Here is a 23245-nt window from a genome sequence, read left to right as displayed (position 1 = left end):
AATAAAACCACCTGTTTTGCACCAAAGATGTCTCAAGAATTCTTTCTTGACCATTAGCTCCAGGACCCCAACACTTCACATTAACTTTATTAAACACCGTAAGCAAAAGGCAGAGATTGTCAATGGATTTTTTTTTTTAATATGCAACTACGTGCTAAAAGATACTCTTTAAAAAAACACATATGGGTTGAAAGGAAAAGGATGGGGAAAGATACATCATGCATCCAGTAATCATAGAGAGCTGGAATGGCTTTACTATCAGACAAAATGAACTTTAAGACACAAAATTTTACTAGAGGCAAAGACAGACATTTTATGATGATAAACAGATCAACTCATAGGAAGCTATAGCAATTGTAAACATATATGTACCTAACAACAGAACCTCAAAATACAAGTAGACTGTGACAAAATTGAAGGGAAAAAAAACGATTCAACAATAATAGCTGGAGACTTCAATATCATATTCTCAATAACGGATGGAACAACTAGTTAGAAAATCACCAAGAAGGCTTTTTTTTCATTGTTTATTTATTTATTTTGAGAGAGAGAGAGAGTGAGAGAGGGAGAGGGAATGAAGCCCAAGCAGGTCCCATGCTGTCAGCATGGAGTCCGACTCGCTCAGTCTCACTAACCATGAGATCATGACCTTGAGTCAAAATCAAGATCCAATGCTCAACTGACTGAGCCACTCAGGCACCCCAAGAAGGCTTTTTTTTTTTATTTTTTTTTAAATGTTTGTTTATTTTTGAGAGAGAGAGTGTGTGAGCAGGGGAGGGACAGAGAGAGGGAGCCACAGAATCTGAAGCAGGCTTCAGGCTCTCAGCTGTCAGCACAGAGCCTGATGTGGGGTTCAAACCCACGAACTGTGAGATCATGACCTGAAGTCAGATGCTCAACTGACTGAGCCACACAGGCGCCCCTAAAGAAGGCTTTTTTTAAGAAGGCTTGCATAACACTACTAACCCAGCCTGACCTAACTGACATCTATAGGTCACTCTACCTAAACAACAGAAGAATACTTAGTCATTCTTTTCAAGTGCACAATGGAGAGAGGTGGAGACAGGGATATGATTTCCTCAATTTGCACTGTGAAATAAGAAATGAAAGGAAACATTCCCTAGAAGTTCAATGAGCAAACTGCTTCCAGCTTCACCATCTTATAGCACAATGAAGTTTCCAAACTGAAAACTCTTGCAGGTGAAACAGAGTCAAGAATGTGTTAGGGTTTTTGTTGTTTTTGTTTTTTGTTTGTTTGTTCTTGTGGGGTTTTACCCCCTTGCAGTCTGGAACCACTATGCTTTGTCCCGGTCTCCCCCTCACATAGGCACAGCACTTTTCAGTTTACAAAGCCCTTTCACCAAGATCCTTTCTCTCACTGGCTCCCTACAGCACTCCTGCAAGAAGCATTTGATGTATTTCCTTCAATCTTCAATATTTCTTCAAATCAGAAATAGGTTTTTCTTTTATACAAACAAATAGGGACACCTGGGTGGCTCAATCAGTTAAGTGTCTGACTCTGGGTTTCAGCTCAGGTCATGATCTCATGGTTCATGAGTTTGAGCCCTGCATCATCAGGCTCTGCACTGTCAGCACCAAGCCTGCTTGAGCTTCTCTCTCTCTTCCTCCTCTGCCTCTCCCCCACTGTGCTAGCACTCTCTCTCTCAAAATAAATAAATAAGCTTTAAAAACATCATTAAACAAACAAAGCACTAAAGCTCAACTAAGACAAGTGATTTGACAAGCTCCTAAGTGGCACTGCCAGAATTTGAATCCAAAGTCCATACTACAGAAATTACAAATTACACAAAGAATGCATTTCTTTGCCCCTGGTGTCTCAGACACTAGATAGATTCTTTGTGACCTATATTGCATGACACTTACCTAAGCCACTCATTCAACAGAGCCAAGAGAGTACCACCAGTTCATGGATTAATCCAGAGATCAGCAAACTATAACCTGTAAGCCAAATCTGGCCCACTGCCTGTTTTTATAAATAAAGTTCTATTGGAACACAGTCATACTTATTCATTTACTTGCTGTTTATGTCTGTTTTCATGCTACTATTACAGAGTTGAGTAATTGCAACTGAAACTATTTGGCCCACAAAGCCTAAAATATTTACTATCTGTCTTTTTATAGAAAATTTGCTCCAGACTTCAAGCTGTATTACAAAGCTGTAATCATCAAGACAGTATGGTACTGGCACAAAAACAGACACATAGGGGCACCTGGGTGGCTCAGTCAGTTGAGCGTTCGGCTTCAGCTCAGGTCATGATCTCGTGGTTCTTGGGTTTAAGCTCTACATCGGGCTCTGTGCTGACAGCTTAGAGCCTGGAGCCTGCTTTGGATTCTGTGTCTCCCTCCCTCTCTGCCCCTCCTCTGCTTGTGCTCTGACTCACACACTCTCTCTCTCTCTCTCAAAAAATAAACATTAAAAAATTTTTTTAATTAAAAAAAAAGACACATAGATCAATAGAACAGAATAGAGAACCAGAAATGGACCCATAAATGTACGGCCAGCTAATCTTTGACAAACCAGGAAAGAATGCAATGGAAAAAAGACAGTCTCTTCAGCAAATGGTGTTGGGAAACCTGGACAACAACATGCAGAAGAATGTACCTGGACCACTTGCTTACACCATACACAAAAATAAACTCAAAATGGATGAAAGACCTAAATGTAAGACAAGAAGCCATCAAAATCCTAGAGGAGAAAACAGTCAACAACCTCTGTGACCTGGGCTGCAGCAACTTCTTACTTGACATGTCTCCAGAGGCAAGGGAAACAAAAGCAAAAATGAACTACTGGGACCTCATCAAAATAAAAACCTTCTGCACAGCGAAGGAAACAATCAGCAAAACTAAAAGGCAACTGACAGAATGGGAGAAGATATTTGCAAATGACATATCAGATAAAGGGTTATATCTTTATAAGGAACTGATCAAACTCAACACCCAAAAAACAAATAATCCAGTGAAGAAACGGGCAAAAGACATGAATAGATGCTTTTCCAAAGAAGACATCCAGATGGCTAACAGACACATGAAAAAATGCTCAACATCACTCATCATCAGGGAAATATAAATCCAAACCACAATGAGATACCACCTCATACCTGTCAGAATGGCAACATTAACAGCTCAGGCAACAACAGATGTTGACAAGGCTGTAGAGAAAGAGGAACCCTTTTGCACTGCTGGTGGGAATGCAAACTGGTACAGCCACTCTGGAAAATAGTATGGAGGTTCCTCAAAAAGTTAAAAATAGAACTATCCTACGACCCAGCAATTGCACTACTAAGTATTTATCCAAAGGATACAGAAGAGCTGATTCAAAGGGGCACATGCACCCCAATGCTTATAGTAGCACTATCAACAATAGTCAAAGTATGGAAAGAGCCCAGATGTCCATCGAATAATGAATGAATAAAGATGAATGATGCCTGGGTGGCTCAGTCAGTTAAGTGTCTGACTTTGGCTCAGGTCATGATCTCACAGTTCATGAGTTTGAGCCCTGCATCAGGCTCTGTGCTGACAGCTTGGAGTCCGGAGCCTGCTTCGGATTCTGTGTCTTCCTCTCTCTCTCTGCCCCTCTCCCACTCATGTTCTGTCTCTCTCTCTCAAAAATAAGCATGAAAAAAGAAGAAGAAGAAGATGTGGTATATACAATGGAGTATTACTTGGAAATCAAAAAGAATGCAATCTTGCCATTTGCAACAACATGGATGGAACTAGAATGTATTACTCTAGCAATAAGTGAAATAAGTCAGTCAGAGAGAGACAAATATGATTTCAGTCTTATGTGGAATTTAAGATATAAAATAGATGAACGTAAGGGAAGGGAAGCAAAAACAGTGTAAAAACAGGAAGGGAGACAAACCATAAGAGACTTAAATACAGAGGGCGAACTGAGGGTTGCTGGAGGGGTTTGGGGTGGGGGGATGGGCTAAATGGGCAAGGGACATTATGGGGGACATTTGTTGGGATGAGCACTGGGTGTTATATGTAAGTGATGAATCACTAAATTCTATTCCTGAAGTTATCATTATACTATATGTTAACTAATTTGGATGTAAATTAAAAATAATAATAATTATTAATTTAAAAATAAATTTAAAAATATTTGCTGATCCCTTGATTAACCTAAGATGACTGGCTAGGAATTCACCATCCCACTGCCCTTTCACTTCTTAACCCAGCATTTCTTGCTCCCAGCGCATGTCCTCACCACTGTCAGATGCCTGACAAGCTCAGTGAAATTGGGGTTCTCACGGTAACTGGCCAGGACCTCCGACTCCACACGTCGCCCAGCCACCTCCAGCACAACCTGGGGCTGCTCCACTTCAAACAGATGCACACGGCCGAGACCCCTCAGACCCCAGAACAGCACCTGGGGTCAGGAAGTGAGAAATTCAGGGGCCTGCACTTGACAGAAGGCACCCAGGTGTGTGTGTGTGTGTGGTGTGTGGTGGGGGTGGGAGGGATGTGTGACTGACGATACCTCAACACGGAACTCCCTGAGTACTGGACGCACGTTAGGTGGCAGGGACAGGCGCCCGGAGAGGGGCTCGGCCAGTGGTGTCAGATCCTGGGGCTCTACATCACTGGGCACTGAGGGCTGCAGGGGGCAAGAGATCAGAGGTCAAGGAGGAATCAGGCCAAAGGAGGGAAATGTGGGCTTGGGGAAGGGATATTGAGAGCTGCCAGTGAAATATAAATCCAGAGGAACTAGAAAGGCTGGATGGGCAGGAGGGGCATATCTCAGGAAGCAGTCACGCACAGGAAGGTGGGTGTCTGAGGCATGAGGATCAAGCTGCAGCCTAGGGTCTGTCTCTAGGGTGGAAGCCCTGGCAAAAGGAACCCACGATATGTGTACTTCTAATGTTCCCTGAAGTTGGGAAGTCCAATGAGGTGACTGCAAGACAGATCTGCAGCCTGCATTTTCTGGGGGTAAAATACTTGGAGGGGTAATCCCAGGACATGCCCATGTTCCATATTCTCTGGAGGCAGACAACCTGACAGAATATAAGAGTCCACAGCCTGTGCCGGCTAGGCCAGGGTACTCTGACCTCAAACCGGCCACTGTAGTCCAGTTCAATGAGTTCAAAGGTGGCAATGAGCTCTCCAGCTGCCCGGGGCCCCTTTCTTAGGGGGAAGAACTGTAGCTCAGGGCGTTGGTAAGGGTCCTCTGTCAGCTTCACCCTCGGGGTGGCCAGTGCCCTTCCCAGGAACACAGGGGGGCCCTGCAGAGAGCAGGGCAGTTAAGACAAAACTAGAAGATGCTCCAGAGCCAGGGGAAGGGAGCATCAAGATGAGGAGTGGGGGGCACTCGGGGGTGGGAACACAGATGGGGCCCAGGCCACACTCACAAACTTATTGTGGTCAAAGACATTGACGACCACTAATGGAGGCTCCTCCTGCAGATGCTCCCTCCTCCCGTCTACAATCAGCTGATCAAACACCAAGAGCTCATCCCACAGGGGACTCAGCGTCTGCTCCAGGACCTTGGGGGCCATGCAGAGAGGGAGTCAAAGGCAGGCATCAAAGGAATCTCCAACATACATCCCACATGAGCACTCTTGCCCTGAAGTGATACTTTAAGCAGCTGTTTATCACAAAAGGAGGGAGAGTGTGGTGAAGATGAAACAGCCCGCCAGAGTGGGGTTGGAGCCTGGTCCCCCTAACTGTAAACTGCCACCCTTGGGGCTAGTCCTACAGTCAACCCCTCAAAACAATTCCTCATCCGGAAGGCCCTCTAGTTCTACACCACCCTCTAAACCAGGGCGGCTCAATCCAGTATCCTGTCCTGAAAATCCAGAGCAGGAAAAGAGACTTAGGGGCTGAGGAAAAGCTCAGCCCTCGCCCCACTCTGTCTCCCAGAGCCCCCCGCTTCCCACAACATCCCAGTGCAGCCCTCACCCGTGTGGTCTGGCACTGGGTAGAGATGAGGACTCGAGCAAATGGGTCCGAAAGCCCACTGTCATCTGCTGCCAACACCCCTCGGGCCTGGTACAAGTGGGCCCGGAGCTGGAAGTAGCTGAAGTCTGCGGTGGGGGCAAGAAAGAGATGTTTGTTCAGGGGACCACCGGAGTCCCTGACCCCAGACCCCTCCAAGCCCCCAGCTGAGCATCTAGCCCCACACGTGAGGCAAGTGTCGAGCTGTACTCACCATCCCGGCACAGGTGGTGGGGCAGCCCCGCAGAGGGCTCAGGCAGCAGGTCCTGGGGGAGCTCTGAGGTGCAGGCCTTGGCTTGTTTGCCCAGCCCTAGCCACAGGAAGAGCTCCAGCTTGGCACAGACTTCGCCTGGAGCTGCCCCAGGTGCCTATTGCAGGGAGGTGGCATGTTAGGGCCCACCTCTTACCACCCCCTAGACCTGTCTCTGCACCCCCAGGGTGTGCCCATACTCTCTGTATCACTAGACCACTTCCCAGTGCCGAAGCCAAAGAGTACTCCCTGTACCCTATCCCTACACCCCACTCCATGCCGTCTATCCAGTACCCATTACCCTGAACACTCCCATAACCTAGTCCTCTGGCCCCAACACCGTCACTTCCTATACCAAACCCCATTCCCCCAAAATGCACTCTAAGCTCTTCACTGCCACACCCCACACTTACCCCCTCTGTCCTCTGAGCCCCAACACATTTAGATGCCCTGTTCCCTACCCCAAAAGTCACTGCTTCTTAGCACTAGGGACCTTTGCTGGCATCTATTCCAGGGACACCTTGATTAGAAGCATTTTGCCCCCAAACCAGCTGTACTTATAAGGAACAGACTCATCAATCTCCCATTCTGGTCACCTGACGGTCTATCAGAGCCTGGTCAGCAAAAGGGCCAGTGCAGGCCCAGAGCTGACAAAACTTGGTGTTTTTCTCACATCAAAGTGGACCTAGGTAAAGGTACAATCTCCTTTTGGCTTTTAGGATAATTGAAAAGAGTTCACGTATACTTTTAAAAAGAATAATAATCTTTAAGTAAATATTAAATGTAAAAAATTTAAAAATTAAAATAAGACATTTTATAACTTAAAATTTTTTTAATTGAAAAAAAGTTTTAAATAAGAAAATTTTAAGTGTTTTTAAATACAACAAAGAGTTTGGGGACACCCTGATGGGAACCACAGCCTTCCACCTCATGCCCCCTGCCCCCACCCTAGGAGCCTCACCCCACTCCAGTCTCCAGCAACCCACACCCCTCACCGAGAGCAGCAGACTCTGGATCTTCCCGCAGTCCCGGCCTCGCTCCTCCTCAACCACAGAGAACAGCACATCCTGGGCAGGGATCCGGGCCCAGGCCACTCGGCGCCGCCCACTGAGCATCCAGACTAGCACATCTGGGAGGGGTGGCTGGGGCTGCAGGCAGAGAACTGGGTCATGGATGGAGCTGAGACCACCTGTGCTGCAGCTTCCACTGGTCCGATGGACAAAGCATCCATCTTAGCCCTGACACATACCCTTAAACTCCAGATCCATATAGCCACCTGCCTCCTAGACATATCTCTCTTGGATGCCCCACAGGCAACCTCAAAGTCCAACCTGACTTCTTTTTTTTTTCCTGTTTTTTTTTAATTGTGGTAAAATACACATTGCATAAAACTTACCTCTGCAACCATTTTTAAGTGTACAGTTCAGTAGTACATTGTTGTGCATCAACCAGTGTTGTGCAACCATCACCACCAGGGTATGCAGGGTAAGGAAATAGGTGGCCAGGTGTTACCTCCTGGGCCAGGAAGCGCAGTTTGGCCAAGAGCTTCTTGGACAAGGCCACCTTCTCTTGCACGTTGCCCTGCCTCAGACCCCGTAGAAGCCGCAGTCCTTGCTTTGCCAACAGGTTCTGGAAGGGCAGGAAGAAACATGAGTGAAGGGCCCCAGCTAGGTGCCCCTGATCCCACTTCCCCAGACCGTACCAGGCTGTGCACGAGCAGTTTCCCTCGGCATCGATCCAGGGCATTGGGCCGGGTCATTGTCCTGCGCTCAGCACCGTGGCAAAACTGTCTGCAGTGAGCAGGAGCGGGCATGGCAGGTGGGAGTCAGAGGAGGGAACGCTGACCCCTAGGGGACCACCTCCCTCAGAGCAGGCCTCCCACCACCTCCCAGACTCCCTCACAGCTCCTGTCAGTCATGTTCTCAAAGACCTCCCTTTCCTAAGCCAAGGGTGGCTTCTGTACATGGACCACTCCCAACTTCATAGAGGCCAGCCTCACTTTGGAGCCCCAGAAGGCACTACTATGTAACTATCTACTGCCCTGGCTACTCAAAGCTGGCCCAGGACCAACAGCAGTGGTATCACCTAGTTAGAAATGCAGAATCTCCGCCCTGCCCCAGACCTGCTGCTAGAATCTGCATGCTGGTTCTGGGGGATTCCAATGAACATTAAAGGCTCAGATGGGCTTTATAGTCCCAACATTAACTAATGGTAGCTCAAACATTACATGCCCATACCAAGTGCATAATTTCCAATTACCGCCCCCACACACACCTCTCCCCTGCCAAAATCTGTTTTACTTTAAAACTTCAGAGACATCCTTCACTACTCTTTCTTTCATTCCTATTCCACATCAATCCACCAGCATATTGTTCAGGCTCCATCTTCAAAATATGTTCAGCATCTGACCACTTTTCTCCTTTTCCAGGACCATCCTAGTCCAAGCCTAGAACTATTGCAGCAGCTTCCTAGCTGGTCTTACTATGCTCCTTCCCTACTCTCCCCATGAATGTTCTCAATATGGCATCCAGAGAGATATTTTCAATGCTTTTCCAGACCATTTCACTCCTCTCCAGAGGTTTCTCATCTCAAACAACAGAATTTTTAAGAAAGCCCTACATAATCACGCTCCCTTTATCTCCCCTATCCTCATCAAACATTCCTCTCCCCTCGTGCACAATCCAACCATCAATATCACACTGGCCTTTCTGCTCCTCCATGAATACACCCAGCCCATCACCACCTCAAGGCCTTTGTATTAGCTGCTCCCTCTGCTAGAATGTTCGGTCCCTAGATCTTCGCATGGCTCGCTTCCCTTCTTCATTCAGGTCTCTACTCAAATGTTACCTCCTCTCAGATCTTCCCTGGTCATCCCTTCTAAACAGCCCCTGCCACTTTCTCCATTCTCATATTCTGCTTTATCTGTGTCTCAAAATAAAAAGTATTAGAAAGTCCCTAAGGCAGGGACTTCATTTTGATTACCACTTGTACCCCCAGGCCCTGGCACCTAATCGATGCTGAAAAAATATTTTCTGGGTAAATTAAAATGATTTTTGAGACATAATATTTTGGGCCCTTTATGACCTATGGTTATTTCTTAAGCTTGTATTATGCAAATTTTCAAAAAGATAGAAAATAAATGACTCCAAGGATTTTTCATCTAATACTGCTTCCAGAGGTTACACTTTTGGCTTAGTAATTGCTCTTTGCCCCAAGGCTTCTATGGGTAGAAATAAGCAACATAAAATAAAACTGAATCAAATCTTCTTGATAAGATTTAGGTCCACAAGATGAGATTTAGGGAAATGGGATCTGGTAGAATAATAGCCAAAAAAGAAAACCATACTGGCCAAAACTATACATAGCAAAATATGACACAGACAAATCTTTCATTGAAATTTCCCTGCCAAAGGATAATTTCAGTAATAAAATCATTTCAGTAAAGTGAAAAGAAAAACAGTTTAATGGCACTATATAGAAAGTCAAACAAGGAATTAAACTGGATTAAGGGTGGTAGCTCTTGTGGAACAAATGTAGAGAATGTAGACAGAGAAAAGAGCTTTAGAATGAAGCGCTGGAACATAATCACATGAACCTTTAGACTATGTAGAGGTCAAGAAGAGACAAGGAGCAAGTGAAAGAGAAAGAACAGCAAGGGAAGCAGAAGGAAAACCAGGGGCATAGAAGTCAACAGCAGAGTCTTTCAAGAAGGAGTGTGGGGTCAAGTGCATCTGCTCACACTGAGAGGCTGAAATATGGGGACAGAAAAGTGACCACTTACAAGCAGTCCCTTGCCTGAGTCCTCCTCTCATCCGACCTCCACATGCTGGAGCTCTCCAGATCCTCGGTTTCTCTCTCTCTTTTTTTTTAATATATATTTTTTTAACGTTTATTTATTTTTGAGAGACAGAGAGGGAAACAGAAAACGAGCAGGGGAGGGGCAGAGAGAGAAGGAGACACAGAATCCGAAACAGGCTCCAGGCTCTGAGCTGTCAGCACAGAGCCTAACACAGGGCTGGAACCCACGAACCATGAAATCATGACCTGAGCCAAAGTTGGATGCTTAACCGACTGAGCCACTCAGGCTCCCCTCAGTTTCTCTTTTCTCTGCTTCCTAGACAGTCATATCCAGCTCCATCTATGTATTTACAGCTCCCAGTTTTTCATTTCCAGTCTAGAAGTCTCCCCAGACCTCAACTCATACAGCTAACAGCCTAACAGACACATCTGCTTATAAGTCTAATAGAAATCTCAAAGTTAACATACCCAAAATGAGCTTCTGATATTCCCTTCGCTGCCATCAGACCTCCTCCTTCTCTTGCTTTCCATAGCTCAGTAAATAGCACCATCTACACAGTTGTGCAAGCCAAGATCTTGAGGGTCATTCATGACTCCTTCCTGTACATTTTTCCTCATCCCCTATATCTTCTATTCACAAGTACTGAGGTGTCACCTTCAAAGTCCAAATTGCTCTTGAATCCATTCATGTCATTCTATGTCCACTGCAACCACCCTAAATTAGATTCATCAATATTGGTCACCTGGATTATTACAATGTTCTATTTAGTAATCTCTTTGCTTCCTCTCTTATATCATCCCTTCCCCACTGACCTTTTTAAAGGATAAGTCAGACCATATCCCTTCCCTTCTCCTTTCAAAACCTTCAGTGGCTCTTCAAGTAAATCAGAGAAGAAGCCACGGACAGTCATTACAATGGCGATTGAGGCTTCCACATGCCTCTCCCCACCATTATCTTCCTTTCCCCACACACACTGCAGCCTCATCTACTCTCCTCACTGTGCTAGAGTCACACCGGTTCCCTTCCTCCTCCTCAAACACACCAGGAATATTTCACCACAGTGCCTTTGCACATGCTATACCTTCTGTCTGGAACACCCTTACAGATACAGCTTGCTCCTTCAACTTCTTCATATCAACTTCATAGTGGCCCCTCTTTGCCACCCTTTCTAAAATTGCAACACCTCTCTCTAATATTTCCTAGCTTTATTTTCTCCCTAACACTATCCTTATCATAATTCTTATATTTCTTCTTTATTGTTTATATGTTTATTACTTGTTTCTATCCAACCTCCACACTATCCCCCACCAGAATATAAGTTTCAGGAATTTTTGTGGGCAAGAACGCTTTTTCTTTTTTTAAATTTTTTTTTTTCAACGTTTATTCATTTTTGGGACAGAGAGAGACAGAGCATGAACGGGGGAGGGGCAGAGAGAGAGGGAGACACAGAATCGGAAACAGGCTCCAGGCTCTGAGCCATCAGCCCAGAGCCTGACGCGGGGCTCGAACTCACGGACCGCGAGATCGTGACCTGGCTGAAGTCGGACGCCCAACCGACTGCGCCACCCAGGCGCCCCAAGAACGCTTTTTCACTGGGCACCTGGGAGCTCAGTCAATTAAGCGTCTGGCTCTTGGTTTCAGATCAGGTCATGATCTCACAGTTTGTTATTTGAGCCCCGCATTGGGCTCTGTGCTGACAGCGTGGAGCCTGCTTGGGATTCTCCCCCACTTTCTCTGCCCCTCCTTTGCTTGCTCTGTCTCTGTCAAAATAAATAAATAAACTTAAAAAAAAAAAAAAAAGAATGCTTTTTCACTGTTATTTCTGCACCTAAAACAGTGTCTGGCATAGTAAGTGCCATAAATATTATTGAATAAATGGATTAATAACTCTTTTGAGAAGAGGATCAGAAAAACACTTATGGGGTGCCTGGGTGACTCGGTTAAGCATCCAACTCTTGGTTTCGGCTCAGGTCATGATCTCACAGTTTGTGGGATCAAGCCCTGCGTGGGGCTCTGTGCTGACAGCATGGAGCCTACTTGGAATTCTCTCTCTCTCCCTTTCTCTCTGCCCCTCCCCAGAGCACTCGCATGATCTCTTGCTCTCTCTCTCTCTCTCTCTCTCAGAATAAATAAACATGAAAGAAAGAAGGAAAGAAAGAAAGAAAGAAAGAAAGAAAGAAAGAAAGAAAGAAAGAAAGAAAGAAAGGAGAAAAAGACCCAAGTACTTGGAGCAGGGAGCATGTTATGGAATTCAGGGCAGTGAAGGTCAAAGATGGAGGTCATTAGAACAAGTTTACATGGTTATAGTAATGACCTGGTAACTAGGGACCAGTTGATGCTGCAGGAGAGAAAGTGGACAATTGCAGAGCTAGTTCCTCCGTAGATGAGAGATGAAATCAAGATCACAGCCATGACTGTGGAAGCAGGGACCCTTCCTCCACTATAGCAAGAGGGAAGGTGAGCAGATGGGTGCAGAAGCTGGCAAGGTGGTAGACTTGCTGGAGGAAGGTGAAGCTTCTATGTTCTCCATGAAGTAGGGGGGGAGATTAGCTGGAAGGGAGTTTACTGGAGGGGAGTGGCCTAACCCCCAATAGTTTCTATGACGCTCCCTTGATGGGGATCGTCATCTCCTTATTCTCCTGTGAAGAGTGGAGCAAACGCAGCCTCCAGCCACCCTGGCTCCAAACAGCCACCACGAGTTTCCCTCACCCTGGAGTTTGATGCGAAGCCCCGCAGCAGTGAGGCTGAGGCTCCCAGCTCACCTGCTCCCTGCCACCAACTCTTCCAGCGCCTGCTTGAGCCGTGTGCAGGCAACAGGCCCCGGCCTGCGCTGCAGAGTCTCAACCTCCTGCAGCCCCTGGTCCTGCGCGACAGGGCCAGAGGGTCAGAGTCAAAGGGTTGCAGACTCCCTCTTTTAGACCACATCCCCACTCCAGAGCCTCTCCCACTCACTGCCGCACTTCCATGCCCAGGGCTTCTTCACCTCCATCCAGGTCATGGTTCCATTTTTTTCTCTACCAGCTCCACGGCAGTGGGGCTGGGCCCCCAGTAGCTCTACCCATGGCCTTCACCTGGCCCCTTTCTGGGTGTATCAATTCTGAAGCCCTGTCTTCCCACAATTTCTGGTCTCCTCTGTTCCACCAGAGCTCTTTGGCTCTTTAGCCCTGCACCTAGGGCATGCTGGCTCCCAGGTGCTCTACCTATTAGCCTCGCTCCAGAGCTCCTTTCAAAGGCCACAGTCTTCCCGACATCCCAGCCTCTCCCTGTGGGCACCCGCCTCGCTCTCACCAGCCTCTCGGCCACTTTCTGCACACAGTTAGTGCTCTGCAGGCGCCACGTGTGATCTTCCCAGCGGCTCCACACGTGCACACATGGCTTTCGGTGACGCAGGGGCAAGCAGAAATACGGCCTGTACCAGAGGGGTGGGGGGGTCGAGGGGGGGGAGGGGGGGCCGGGAGGGTAGAAGAGCAGAGGCTGCGAGGGGCAGTCCTGGGCCACTGAAGATCTCCCAACACCCTCCTTCCAGACACCAGGAGTACTCACCCATTGCCATCCATGGGCTCAGGCCGCTGAGCAGGGGTCCCTAGCTCCTCCTCCAACACTAGCCCGGCTCCCATTTCCGTCTCCAGCAGAGGCTGTGCCTCCTCGGCCTTGCCCTCCGCTCCCTCCCCAGCCCTGGCCCTTGGGCCCAATTGCTCCTCCAGGCGGCCTGCACGACCTGCCCAGAGCAGCAAGGGTCAGGGGGAACCCAGCTTAGGGTCTGACCCCTCCTTCAAACTAACTCTGCCTCAATAAAAGCCAGAGCCCACCCTTACTGAAGGTCAATTTCCCTTCCAGGGGCCTAAGTCTGGAACAAGAATCCCCACCCTTAAACCCATGACCCTCAGGGGTTCAGCTAGGCCACACACCGATAGATATCTCAAAGCTGATGGGCTGGGAGGCCAAGGCAGGGTCAATCATGGTGGCCTCAAAAAGCACACCGAAGAGCAGGAAATCTTGCAAGGGCGCCAGGGCATTCTGAGGAAGGAGGGTCAGACGGCAGTCAGCCCCCACCCACCCAGGTTGCAATCCGAACTTTGCTTGGCCACAATGCTGATAGAAAGACTGCAACCAAGACCTAGAAATACCACTACAAGTATCCTACCTCTCAGTGCTCAGCCCCCCCCCCCCACACATATGTATATACACAAGAGCACATGTATACACACATTACATTCTTTATCCAGGCCCAGAAATTCAGACTCCACCCCTGTGTTTAACGCCAGGGAGCCAGTTACTCCAGAGCTGAGAGTGACCCCCTCCCTTTGCTAAAACCCCAGCTCCCACCTCTGGCAGAGGCAGCAAGTCCTCCACCTCCACCTCCATGGCACCAGGAATCTCAGGACCATCACCACTGGTACTGGCATCCAGGTGCTGTGGGATCCCGGTTGGGGTCTGGCCCCCCCTGGCTTTCTTCTTCTTTCTCATGAGCCTGGACAATCTGGGTCCCTGTGGGGCCTGGGGAGGCTCAGGTTCAGCTCTCCCTTCCGATACTTCCATGGACAGAGCAACCAGCAGGCGGCCGCGGAACCAAATGCCTTGGCCAAGTCCTTCATTGAGACTTTGAAGACCATCCCGGAGTCCCCCACTGGGGGGAGAGCCATAGAGAGGCACCCATGCCGGGCCGAAAGTGGGGTTAAACCCCGCTGTGGGGGACAAGAACAGCGTTTTGGAGGAAAGCACGGGGCAGATGGGTACTAGGTCAGTCTATGCAGCATACTCTTATCTCCTGCAAGTCCAAGGGGGCAGGGAGTCGGATTGGGCTTTGGCAGCTCTGAGAGGGAAGTCTGAGAACAGCTGCGGACCGACAGCTACGGACCAAAACCCGAGAGCACATCTAATCTACCCCAGCTCCCAAAGGCCCTTGGGACAAACAACCCGTAGCTCTACTGCGGAAGCCCGAGTTCTGGGGGTGGAGTCACGATTGGGGCGGAGCTATAGGTGATCCCGTGAGGGGCGGGGTGAACGCAAGATGTGAGTGGGTTTATTTTCTCTGCGTGCAAATCGTCAGGGAGAGCACAGCTGGCGCGGCTACTGGATATGCGGCTGTCCTTAGGTTTTTGTCAACAGAGGCAAACCGAGAGTGGGGTTTGTAGTCTGGGGACGACAGGTGAGGCCCTGAAGGGCGGGGACGGCTTGGTGCTGGGTGGAGGGGCGGAGCGGGATAGCAGGGCTGGAGTTTGCGGCCAGGGGAGGGACCCAGGGCGGGCAGGACCAGGCGGAGGCAGCAAACGCTGGCCGCAGGCGCTCACCCGTGCGGCCCGGGTGTGAGATCTGCCTCAGGTCTAGCACGTGCGTGGCGACGGCCATATCGACCAAGGGTGCGTCGTCCCGCAGCTGCAGACGGAGGCCGCGCGTCAGCGGCGGGAAGAGCTCCACGAAGCTCAGCTGCTCGTTCCACTCGGGCGCCGCCGCCTCGCCGCGCACAGACGTCTCGCCCTGGGGGCCGCGGCGGAGCGGGGTCAGCACGGCACCGGGGCCCGCGCCTCGGCCGAGTGGGGACGGGAGGCACTTACCTGCTGCCCCAGGAAAGACACCCGCACGTACGGGTCCATGAGGACGCGCTGGTCCTGCAGGGCGCGGGCCAGACTGCCTAGCAGCCCCGGGCGCAGCGCGGGCAGCCCCTCGGCCCGGTACACGCGCACGCGCAGCCGCGCCCACGGCCTCGCGGCCGGCACCCCGCGTGGCAGGAGCAGGTTCCTAAGGGAGTGGGGCGCTGAGGCCGCGGAACGCCGCGGTGTCGGGCTTCACCACCCCCCCCCCCTACGGCGTCCCGGAGGCCACGCCCGGTCTTATTCTTACCCCCACCCTCACCCCAGCTCACTTCTCGATGTCGGAACTGTGACCTGGGCCCGGGGCTGGTAGCGGAGGAGGCAGGTCCCCGCGCGCCCGCACGGACAAAGTGACTTTGACGAAGCCTTTGGTCCCAGCACGGGTGTCCCGAGGGTCGTGCAGCGGAGCCCATTTCTGGTAGAAGTGGCCATCTGGGGGCGGAGGGGCAGGCCACGGGTCAGAGGAGACCGGCGGGCTGCACTGACCCGCATTCGTGTCGGACTCGGTAGGGAGGAGAGGCAGTACATGGAAGTCCACCTTCCCAAGAGGCTTCTCTCTCCGAAGTTAGTATCTAGGGATCAGTGTCCGGAGGGTCAGTTCCCCTTGGTGCAGATGAGTTTAAAGCAGGAGAGGGTTCGCTACCTGGCTGGTCGAAGATAATGCCCAGGTCCATCCTGAAGGTGCCTATCTGGGAGGCCATAAAGGGGAGGGCCTGCGAATGGAAAGCCTGGGGGAAAATGGTGTTAGTTTTGGAGCTTCGGTATCCTCCATTCTCTGGCGGAAACCCCTCATCCCTACCCGCCTTACTGTGATCTCCAGCAGTAAGTCTTGGAGGTGAAGCCGGGTCTCATGAAATTCGAACAAGAAGTACTAGGTTGAAGTGGGGAAACAAGAGAGGCGAAAGAACATTGGTTATATGCGAAGGGTTCACGCCAGCTGGCCCCTGCCTCTTGCAAAAAGAACGCCCTCCTTGCGCCTCTTTGTACCCTCTCCTTCATCAAGCCCCTCTTGACCGCAGGCACTTGCTCAATTCCACCTAGGCCGCGTCCCCTCCGCGGACTGGGTACATGCTGGGTCTTTCCCATTCTCTTGTCAAGCCCCATTCTTCCTTGGTCGCACACACCTCGTTGTAGAAGGGGCAATTAGTCCCGCGTTGCGTGGCGGTCACTCGGCGCTGGTCCCCCACACGCACTGCCACATAGGGGTTAATGTTGACTCCAACCAGCTTCTGGGCCTCCAGCACTGTAACCCCTACCTGAAGGGTGCAGAAGGAGGAGAAAAGGAAGCCATCCCTGCCAAGTAAGGAAGAGGGCGGGGGAACCACGTGTGTGGAGAGTGAGTGGTATTCACCAACGGCTAGGGTCTAGAGGAAGAGTGGTACCTGGAAGTCCTGAGCTCTGGACATCTGGAAAGGATCCCCTCGAGCCAGGCCCTGGGTGCGACTGCCAGAAGTACAAGGTAAGCTCTCACTTCACTTCCTCTCCCCTATCACCTACGTACTTTTGCTCAGTGCTAGGGATAAGATCTCCTCTCTTCTGGATTCTGAATCCTTCCAGTCTGTCTTGCATCCATCTCAACCCTACACCCAGAATGTGACTCATTCCTGGAGCCCTGAAACCATTCATTCATTCAACAAAGATTTGTTGGGCACCTACTATGTACCAACAAACACTATTCTAGGTCCTGGGACACTGCAGTGAACAAAAGAGACAAAATTCCCTACCCTCCTCAAGCTTTCATCCCCTACATGGGCTCCAGAAGCTCCTATGTGTGCCAGTGTAACTGTGTGTGTGAATGTGGCAGTGTCTATGCCTTAACTCCAGGACATCCACTCCTCACCCATACCCTGGGGCTGTTTGTGAGTGTGGATGAGCATGGGCCTACACGAATAAGCGCCTGAGGTTGACACACTGGTGGGTATGGGAGCAGGTGTGGGTACAAGTTACCTCCTGAGGTGGCTGAACACAACTCCAGAAAGCTCCACATCAGGCTCATCCTCCAGCTCCAGCTCCAGCTCCAGCTCACCATCTTCATTGTCCTGCTGAGCTAGGCCTCGAACTAGCCTGTGGCCCAATGCCACTGCCTGCCGCTCCAGCCGGGCCTCCCCAGGCCTGATAGGAAAGGCCTTCAAGGGACATGTCTGGAACCTGTCCCTCATCTCTGGGCACCCTTGATTTCCCTGACCCTAGGACTGACCTCTGACCCTTAGGCTGACCCCACTATTTCCAGGACTGACCCCTAATCTGGGATCCCTAATTCCGGAATTGACCCCTGATTCTAGGACTGACTTCTCACCCTGGAATTGATCCAATACTGATCCCAGACGGTGGGACTGACCCCATATCACTGACTCCTAAATCCCAACCAAGACTGACTTGGTAACCCCAGACCATCCCCACATACTTACTCCAGCTCCTGGAAGCCCACGTTGGGGATGATCAGCTCTGAGCTAGAAGGAGGATAAATGAAAGGAGTGAGGGGCCAGCCTTGACTACAGAGCTGCAACCCAGGCAGCACAGGGCCAAGGGTCACCACATCCAGCAGATCCAGAGAGGAATTAGGTACCACTTCTGCCTTCCCAAGGCCTACCTGGGCTGGGACAATCAGGCCTTGCTTAGATTGCAGGGGGCAAGAGGTGGGGTACCTGTCCCGGATGGATGCTCCAAAGTCCTCCTCTGCCCAGGCTCCAGCTGCACCCTCTGGGGGCTGATACTTCAGGTCAAGTTCCACCTGGATCTGAAAACAGACACACAATGTGCTCTAGAGCCCCCCGAACTGTCTCGGGCTAAGAGAAGTCCAAGGACAATGCCTTTTACTCCACCTATAAACAGAGACCCTCCTGGCCTGCATCCGTGGTGACTTTGTGGTTCCTCTCTGGTCATTAATAATATTGACTAACTACAACCTATGAAAAACTTAGCATGAGCAAGTTACCTCTTGAAGAGGCCAAACATGACTCCAAAATTCTCTCGTTGCTCTTGGAAATTCATTACTGTGGCCCTCATAGCTCTGCATGGTCTGACTCCTGCCAACCCTTCCAGTCCTATCTAATATGGGGTCTGCTCCTGCCCTGCACCTCAGTTATGCTCTCTCAGAGCACTGGGATTTTGCATATGCCAGTTCTTCTGCCTGAAACCTTCTCCCCTCCCACTTAGTTAACTCCTGTCATCCTTCCATTCCAAGTTCAACCAGTACTTCCTCAGGGAATTTTTGCTGACCCCCATATAGGTTACATCCCTTGGTTATACCCTTTCCCAGGGTCCTACCAGCTCTTTTGTAACACACATCTGTGACAATTTTGCATTTATTTGTGTGAATATTTGTTTAATATTTGCCTCTCTCTTTAGATACAGAACTCTAAGAGGGCAAATCCTTATCTGGTTTTGCTCACCATTCAATCCTTATTGCCCAACACAACACACACGGCACAGCTTATAATCAGAGCTCAACAAACAACAGACTGATTGAAAAGTTCAACATTTCCTATGACTCCATATAAGGTAAATGAGGAAACAGTTTGGTGAAGCTAAATAGCTTGTTCAGGTTATCAGTAGGGAAATGGTGGATCTGAGATTTGAACCCAGGTCCATTCCTACCAGGTTAGATGACCCTCCATGAAACACTAGGAAAATTCAGTCAGGTTCATCTCTGCCTCCCACAAGAATGGAGTCTATACCGGGTAGGGAGCAGCACAGAATGGCTCTTGGCCCATGTGGGACTAAGGCAGGGGCTACAATGAAAGGAGCCCTGGCTGGGAGGCCTTGTTACCACTCCTGTCTGGATCTGGGTTTTCCTCTCTGAAAAATGGAACTCTCTATCTAGAAGGACACTCAAGCTTGAGGGTGGCAGGCTGAGGACTGGTGAGACTCACCGGGGATACCCGCAGATTCTCATCCACTAGGGCCTCCCGTAGCACCAAATGCCCAGTATGCTGTAGCTGCTGCAGGGAGATCACCAGGGTCCCCAGAGACCTGGGGATGTGGCATGGGGGTAAAAGAATGACCTAGGGGAATATCCCGTCTTACTATGTCCAGCCCCACCTGCATCCTTGGCTTCCCCAGGCCTACTCACCTGGGGCTGAACACACGGCTGCAGTTAACCACCTGCACAGACAGACATTCTGCAGCCAGCGGAGCCCCGTAGTGTGGCCAGTGGAACAGCTGGAGATAAGAGGAATCTTGTGACACACAATGCTGGACTTACCCTGACCCCCAATCCAGAGCCTATCCTAGCCAGGAGATAGGATCCAGCCCTCCAAAGTTGGAGCTTACTTGATGACCAATGTCCCAAACCTGGAACAACCCCTCCTCCCCAACACAGGATTGACTGCAAACTAGGGCTGATCTGAGGGTAACTACCAATCAAGAACTAATTCCCCCCAGTCTTGGCTTCTCAAGCCTGAGAGACTAACCCCACTTCCTGAGAGCACAGCCCCCCAAAACCAGGAATATGCCCCCCAACTCATCTGAGGAGGGACTTACATGAGCACAGATCAATGTCTCCCTATCCAGGACCCAACCCCACTCACCTCACCAATATCTGCTTCTTGACCACAGTGAATTTTCCTTGTTTTCTGGGTGAAGCCTGCTCAGAATCAAAACTAGTCAGTTATCAGCCCCTTCCCACAAATCACACACACACACACCCAGCACAGGGTCCAGTCCCCCTGGGCTGGGCTTACCCATGGAGAAAGGTAGTAGATGGAGGGGAGAGAGGCAGAGAAATGGGCTAGAGGAGAGAAGAGACAGGCTGGAGAGATGCCTAGGCACTGGATTGGGGGACCTAAGGAGGAGGAATGGGAACCCTCCAGTTGCAAAAATCCTTAGAGCACCCCTACAAGCCTCACCCCGAAAGCTGAGCCTCACTTGTCGGTCATGGCTGCCTGGCAGCCCCATCAGTCGCCGCACACGCACAATCAGAGCCATTGTCCCAGGGCCACTGGCTCTCCCTCTGCCCGTCTGCCCTCCTGCCAACCTGCCTGTTCACCTGAATCACCTCTGACTCACTGGACTCACCCAGCAAGTTCAGCAATCCCTGCCCTTTAGTCAAACACACAGGCAGGCTTGGGGGGTCATGGGTGAAGAGAGAGCTGAAGGACTGAGAGAAGGAGGTAAGGTTGCTGTGGTCTGCTCTGTCCTCCCTGCCTCTTCCAGCTTCAGCCTCCACCCTGCATCCACCCTTGTGAAGTGGGAGCTGGGATAGGGTGGGGATGGAACCAAGGGAGAAAGACAGGACCCTAGTTTGTCCCCACTAGCCAATGAGGCCTCAAAGGCACGGGTCTCATGGTGCTCCTTTTTCATCTCTCTGTCCTCAATGCCAAGCTGAGGGTCTGGTGCATGGTAGACCCTCAAAAAGCTTTTTAAATAAATGGGCGGATTGATAAATGAATCCCCGAGCCCCCAGCATTAGTACTACAGGCATTCAACACATTTGAAATAATGAGTGGTTGAATGTGTGTCCCTAGCTTGCACATAGCAGGTATTCAAAACACTTCCTAACCAGAAAACAGAGGTCCTTAACTTGGGGTCTTACATAGATAGGCTGCAGGGAGTCTGCAAACTCTTGAACTTGCCTATAAAATATTGAGTAATTGTGCATGCTGCGCATTAAGCTCCTCCCATATCCTTAAACAGATGCGCAATATTTTTACTGAATGAAGGAATGAATGTATCTGATAGTTTGAACCCATGTGTGATTGTAACTATGTGTTGAGTGTGTATCCTGGCCATCTATTTAGTTATTCTATTTAATGACACCTCCTATATGTAGGACTTGTGCTATGCTACCCTGTGGGGGAAGGGGTGCAGCCACAGCAGTGAATTGGACATGTTCTCTGTCTTCCAGTAGCTTCATGGACTCCAACATCAAACAAGGCCTAGAAAGACTGTAATTCCCATCAGAGCAGGAAAGGGTCAGGACTCAGGAGCTCAAGAAGAGGGAGGCCAGGGATGCTTAAAATGGGCTTTGAGGGGGCACCTGTTTGGCTCAGTCAGTACAGCATACGACTCTTGATCCAGGGTGATGAGTTCAAGCCCCATACTGGGCATGGAGCCTACTTTAAAAAAGAGATAATAAAAGAAATAAAATGGACTTTAAGGACAGGAGTTGAGCAGAGAAGGACATCCAGGCAGTGGGAAGGAATGCAGGGTGTGTTTTGGGACCTGTGATTTGTCATTTTGACCTGTGTACGAGGAATGTATTAGGTGGCAGCAGACATAAAATTTAGACCATCAGAGGAGCTAGACCATCTTGTTGTGTGGCCTTAAGCCAGACATGATGCCTCCTTGTGCTTCAGCTTCTTCAACTCAATAGTGGGGTTGGAAAGCCCTGTTCTGTGTCCCAGGTGTTAGCTGCTCAATTGAGTTTTGAGGTCTATAAAACACCAAACAGGCATAGGTTGTTCTGTTTCTAAGCAAGGTCCAGGTTAGACCTCAAGATTCCAGATGTTGGGGGAGGGCTTCCCCTCCTCCGCTGATGTATGGGGGCACTGAGATCCAAAGGAGGCCAAAAGGGGGACCAGAATTCTTAGTTCACAGTGCCCTGGCCTTTCCCTCCCTTTACCCCTGAACTCTGTGACATCTAATCAAGCAAGGTATTGAAGCCACCCCTTCTGGAAACTAATGCAGGCACCTCCCCTTCTGGGCAGGAACACAACCTGGCAAGTTCTCGCTCCCCCCCCCCCCCCCCCCGCCCCAAGAACTGACACTTCACTTCCTAACATTCCAAAGAAGATGGGATGTGGCAGAAAGAGTACTAGGCTCTAGGGCAGGATTTTGGAATTCTAATCTCTATCATGCACTGTGTGGTGTCTGGAAAGTCCTTTCCCCTTTCTGGACCTATTTGCCTAGCTATAAATGTGCATATGCACTGCATTACTTTCCCTCCCTCCTTCCTTCCTTCCTTCCTTCCTTCCTTCCTTCCTTCCTTCCTTCCTTCCTTCCTTCCTTCTTCCTTTCTCTCTTTCTTTCTGCATTGCTTTTCAAAGTGTGGTCCTTAATGAGGATCACACATGTGGTTGTTAAAAATGCACATTCTTGCACCCACTCAAGAAATGCTAAAGTAGATTCTTAAATTGTACCTGCAAACCTGAATTTCTGTTCTGTTGCAGGAGTTCTGGGAACTCTGGTCTCCTGTCTGTGACTTTCTGTGATTCCTCATTGCATTTTCAGTATCTCAGATGGTTGGTTTGAGTGTGGGTATGGTGTTTGGTGCATACTGAATGAAGTCTTAGCCCACAGACCTTTGGTGAATATGGGTCTGGGAGAGGGAACCACGGATCCTAAGGTCAGAATTTCCTAGCCTGATGACAAGGATGAAAAGAGGGGCCTGAAGGGTTTCAGAGCAAAAGAAACTGAGTATTTTCTTAGATGTGCCCTGGGTGACATTCATTCATTAGGCCTATCTAGGTCCTGGGTATACACTAGTGAACAAAACAAAAATACCTGCCTTCATAAGTTTTTATGTTCTAGTGAGTGTGATAGGCAATGAAGAAATATATAAGTAAAATATATAGCATGTTGGTGATATGAGCTGAGGAGAAAAACAAAGCAGGAAGGAGGATAGAAATTCTTTCACGCCAAGTGCAGAAGATAGGAAGTTCTGGGAAGTGATGTGATGTCATCACTTGCTTTTTTTTTTTTTTAATT

At 49.6% G+C, this 23245-nt stretch overlaps 1 protein-coding gene across 1 annotated transcript in view; it reads right to left on the bottom strand.

Annotated features, from left to right (window-relative positions):
- Nucleotides 1–20524, bottom strand: part of LOC102966686 (fer-1-like protein 4) — a 33704-nt gene extending 13180 nt beyond the window's left edge. The window contains exons 1-28 of the mRNA XM_042979668.1: nucleotides 20446–20524; nucleotides 20128–20183; nucleotides 19671–19759; nucleotides 19471–19570; nucleotides 18244–18335; nucleotides 18007–18048; nucleotides 17546–17710; nucleotides 16981–17041; nucleotides 16723–16854; nucleotides 16407–16469; nucleotides 16242–16326; nucleotides 15871–16030; nucleotides 15563–15746; nucleotides 15299–15485; nucleotides 14334–14692; nucleotides 13916–14024; nucleotides 13551–13725; nucleotides 13296–13416; nucleotides 12770–12870; nucleotides 7911–7998; nucleotides 7721–7837; nucleotides 7204–7356; nucleotides 6173–6326; nucleotides 5923–6047; nucleotides 5373–5507; nucleotides 5073–5246; nucleotides 4505–4621; nucleotides 4232–4393 (exon numbers count right to left, since the gene is read on the bottom strand). Coding sequence (XP_042835602.1) covers nucleotides 4232–4393; nucleotides 4505–4621; nucleotides 5073–5246; nucleotides 5373–5507; nucleotides 5923–6047; nucleotides 6173–6326; nucleotides 7204–7356; nucleotides 7721–7837; nucleotides 7911–7998; nucleotides 12770–12870; nucleotides 13296–13416; nucleotides 13551–13725; nucleotides 13916–14024; nucleotides 14334–14692; nucleotides 15299–15485; nucleotides 15563–15746; nucleotides 15871–16030; nucleotides 16242–16326; nucleotides 16407–16469; nucleotides 16723–16854; nucleotides 16981–17041; nucleotides 17546–17710; nucleotides 18007–18048; nucleotides 18244–18335; nucleotides 19471–19570; nucleotides 19671–19759; nucleotides 20128–20183; nucleotides 20446–20524 — 3585 coding nt within the window. The remainder of the gene's footprint in view (nucleotides 1–4231; nucleotides 4394–4504; nucleotides 4622–5072; nucleotides 5247–5372; nucleotides 5508–5922; nucleotides 6048–6172; nucleotides 6327–7203; nucleotides 7357–7720; nucleotides 7838–7910; nucleotides 7999–12769; nucleotides 12871–13295; nucleotides 13417–13550; nucleotides 13726–13915; nucleotides 14025–14333; nucleotides 14693–15298; nucleotides 15486–15562; nucleotides 15747–15870; nucleotides 16031–16241; nucleotides 16327–16406; nucleotides 16470–16722; nucleotides 16855–16980; nucleotides 17042–17545; nucleotides 17711–18006; nucleotides 18049–18243; nucleotides 18336–19470; nucleotides 19571–19670; nucleotides 19760–20127; nucleotides 20184–20445) is intronic.
- Between the last annotated feature and the right edge of the window lie 2721 nt (nucleotides 20525–23245).

Source organism: Panthera tigris, chromosome A3 (assembly GCF_018350195.1).
Source record: "Panthera tigris isolate Pti1 chromosome A3, P.tigris_Pti1_mat1.1, whole genome shotgun sequence".
NCBI lineage: Eukaryota > Metazoa > Chordata > Mammalia > Carnivora > Felidae > Panthera > Panthera tigris.
The sequence above is the reverse complement of the archived record's forward strand: the minus strand, read 5'-3'. Positions and strand labels throughout refer to the sequence as shown.